The sequence below is a fragment of the Myotis brandtii genome, unplaced genomic scaffold, assembly GCF_000412655.1.
Source record: "Myotis brandtii unplaced genomic scaffold, ASM41265v1 scaffold1557, whole genome shotgun sequence".
NCBI classification, from domain to species: domain Eukaryota; kingdom Metazoa; phylum Chordata; class Mammalia; order Chiroptera; family Vespertilionidae; genus Myotis; species Myotis brandtii.
In genome coordinates this window covers 346207-349613 of record NW_005355651.1, presented here as the reverse complement: position 1 = coordinate 349613, position 3407 = coordinate 346207, and the positions used below count along the sequence as shown (strand labels likewise).

The window sequence follows — 3407 nt, the reverse complement described above, 5'->3', positions numbered from 1 at the left end:
GTGCCCGCTCCCAGGAGACGCCTGAGCCCAGTGCCCGCTCCCAGGCGATGCCTGAGCCCAGTGCCCGCTCCCAGGCTATGCCTGAGCCCAGTGCCCGCTCCCAGGCGATGCCTGAGCCCAGTGCCCGCTCCCAGGCTATGCCTGAGCCCAGTGCCCGCTCCCAGGCGATGCCGTGAGCCAAGGCAGCAGGTCAACCATCGTCCCTAAAAATGGGAGGCGCCCCGTCCCGTTGCCGCTGAAACAGCGCCCCAACCTCAAGCGTGAGTGGGTGCGGACTGAGCGGTGGGCTCGGACCCGTGGGTGCTTGTGCTGGGGAACCACACGAACCCGAGGTTGTGCTGGGAACGGAGCCGCAGTCCAGGCGAGTCGGACAGGCCGCGTGGAGCTGAGGGGACGGGAGGTGGAGGAGCGCAGTCAGTGTTGCCGACGTTGTCAGCGCTCTCGGTGTGTGGGTGCCCTGTGCGTCTCGGGGGTCCTGCTGGGCGGACGTGGGAGCTGAGGGACCAGCTGCAGGTTGGGCTCGTCCCTAAGAATGGGAGGCGCCCCGTCCCGTTGCCGCTGAAACAGCGCCCCGACCTCAAGCGTGAGTGGGTGCGGACTGAGCGGTGGGCTCGGACCCGTGGGTGCTTGTGCTGGGGAACCACATGAGCCTGGGGATGTGCTGGGGATGGAGCCTCAGTCCAGGCGAGTCGGACAGGCTGCGTGGAGCTGACGGGGAGGGAGAGGGAGGAGCGCAGTCAGTGTTGCCGACGTTGTCAGCGCTCTCGGTGTGCGGGTGCCGTGTGCGTCTCGGGGGTCCTGCTGGGCGGACGTGGGAGCTGAGGGACCAGCTGCAGGTTGGGCGCCCGCCTGACCTCTCACCGCGGCCTCATGGCCACCACCCGCTCCCCGCACCCCCCTCCCGGCCGGGAACAAGGTGAGACCGCCTGGGTCTCCGCTCCGTCTCACAGGCTCCGAGGCCTTCCGGTCACTCAGGAGGGAGAGAAACAGCTCAGGGTACACAGGGGGCCCAGTTCCCCCTCACCCTCGCTGTGAGTGAACCCCACTTGGACAGGGCCCCCCAACATCATGTAAGGACGAAGCCCCAGCGCCTGCAGGGCCACCACGTTCTACTGAACGAAGCCACCAGAGCCGCCCGAGTGTGTGGGACGGGCGGGCTGCTGGGAGGCTGGTTCTTAAATGGGCTGGTACGTGGGGTAGACTGAACAGTGGCCCCAAAAGACACCCCCAAAGCCCCCCAAACCTGTACATGTTTCCTCAGGGGCAGGAAGGACTGCGTGGATGAGTCAGCGAAGAGCCGGGAGATGGGAGACTTTCCCGGACTGTCGCCCTCCCTGCAGCCCCGGGGGCGGGATGTGACCCCAGAGGCAGATGCAGGAGGGACGCAGCCCCCCCCCCGCCCCAGGGCAGCCACCAGCAGGAGGAGGTGGGAGAGCCAGCTCCCTGAGTCCCACAGGGACACGCCCCGGCACTGGATTCGCCTGGTGATACGATTTGGAGGTTCTTCTGGCTCCAAAACAGAACAGATTTCGATGTCTTAAGCCACCAAGCGCATTTGCTAGCGCAGCCCCAGGAAGTTGACAGAATGGACACGTGAGGTTGGAAGGCCTAGGTCACCCTAAAAAGCACCCTAACCACTCAGCGTCGCCTCACTGAGCTGCACTGTTTCACAGAGAAACATACGGGGGGCTCCCAGGGAGTCGGACCGTGGGAAGCGGGTCCTGTGGCCTCAGAGACGTGGGGCTCGCTGTGGGCACTGCCGGGCGGTCACTGGGGCCGCGGGTTGGGGTTGGCCCGTTACAGACGGGGATTGGCCTGTGAGAGGACAGATCCAGGAGCTGTGTCACCAGAGTGCGAGCTACCGGCTCAGCTCGCTGACGCGGCCGCGGGTCAGGACCCGGCAGGTGGCTGAGGACTTCAGGGTGATGGTGTCGGGACTGGGCAGTGTGATGACCACGCCCTCCTCCCCGCAGGCCCAGTGGGATGGCCTGACCGGGAGGATCGCCTTCAACAAGACGGACGGCCTGAGGAAGGACTTCGACCTGGACATCCTCGGTCTCGGGGAGGGAGGCACCGAGAAGGTAACCCGATAACAGAGCCGCAGGAGGAAACGGAAATGGCCCAGGCATGTCCACGCGAGCACCGTCCGGGGGGCGGGCGTCCGGCGTCTCCCAGGCCTCCTGCCTCACAGACGGGGGCTGACGCCCCTTCTCAGGGCACATGGTCAGCAGCAACGCCATGAGCTTTAGGCCGCGAGCTCATGTCGGGCTTCGCATCACCCGACTGGGTGTCCCTGGCCCCATTCCTCACGGGATTAAAAAGTGTTTAGACTGAAGTCGGGGGCTTCCCCGGTTTAGCTTTGGAGGGGTGTCCACCGTGACCCAGAATTCAGTGTTGGCTCACCCCCTGGTGAGGCTGGTGCTGGAGGGACACCATAAAGGAGACAGGAGCTCCGCGGAGCGAACCAGCTCTGCCTCCTTCATTTTGGGAGGAAATACACCCAACGTGTATTTTAATGGTGGAATCTGGTTTTAGGGTTAGGTCTGTTGTAATTCTCAATCTCTCAAAGTTTAAAGGTCCATTTTAGTTACTAATTAGAGCAATTTAAATGTAACTATTTAGTTATCTATATAGAAAGAGCCAGGGGCCGTCACATCCGAAACAACCGAACGGACGATGGAACAGGCTGAGGGGGGCGACCAGGCCGGCAGGGGGGGCAGTTAGGGGCGATCAAGTCAGCAGGCAGAGGTGGTTAGGGGTGATCAAGCTGGCAGGGGGGCCAGTTAGGGGTGACCAGGCAGGCGGGAAGGTGAGCAGTTAGGAGCCAGTGGTCCCGGATTGTGAGAGGGATGTCCGACTGCCGGTTTAGGCCTGATCCTAAACTGGCAGTTGGACATCCCTCTTTCTCTGTTCACGCCTGTGGCCTCCAGTGCCTAGACCAGGGCCTGGCAGGTGGGCTGAGCACCTGTTGGAAGAAACGCTGATGCTCATGGAAGAAGAGAATTCTTCACTTAAAAGTAATAAGTTCAGCCCAGCCCGGGGCTCAGGGGCTGAGCATCGACGTGTGAACCAGGAGGTCAGGGCACCCGGGTTGCGGGCTCATCCCCGGGGGGGGGCGCAGGAGGCCCCGACGGATCCATGGGTCTCTCTCCTCATGGATGTTTCTCTCTCCCTCCCTCTCTGAAACCAATAAAAACATATTCATAATAATAGTAACAATGAATTTAATAAATAAAAACGAAAAGGCCTCCCAGCCTCCCCCCAGAGGCACAGGTTCCCTGTCCGGTCGCTGCTTGTCTGTCCGTCCATCCATCTGTCCGTCTGTCCGTCTGTCCGTGGTTTCTCTTTCCCGAGTCAGCAGCTCCCGAGGCGCCTGTGCTGCTGCGGACGGAGCTCGGGGCCGGGTC

At 62.6% G+C, this 3407-nt stretch overlaps 1 protein-coding gene across 1 annotated transcript in view; it reads left to right on the top strand.

Moving 5' to 3' along the window:
* GRIK1 (glutamate receptor, ionotropic, kainate 1) overlaps positions 1-3407 on the top strand; it is a 152192-nt gene that overhangs the window by 127907 nt on the left and 20878 nt on the right. The window contains exon 12 of the mRNA XM_014536046.1: positions 1974-2081. Within this exon, the coding sequence (XP_014391532.1) occupies positions 1974-2081 (108 nt within the window). The remainder of the gene's footprint in view (positions 1-1973; positions 2082-3407) is intronic.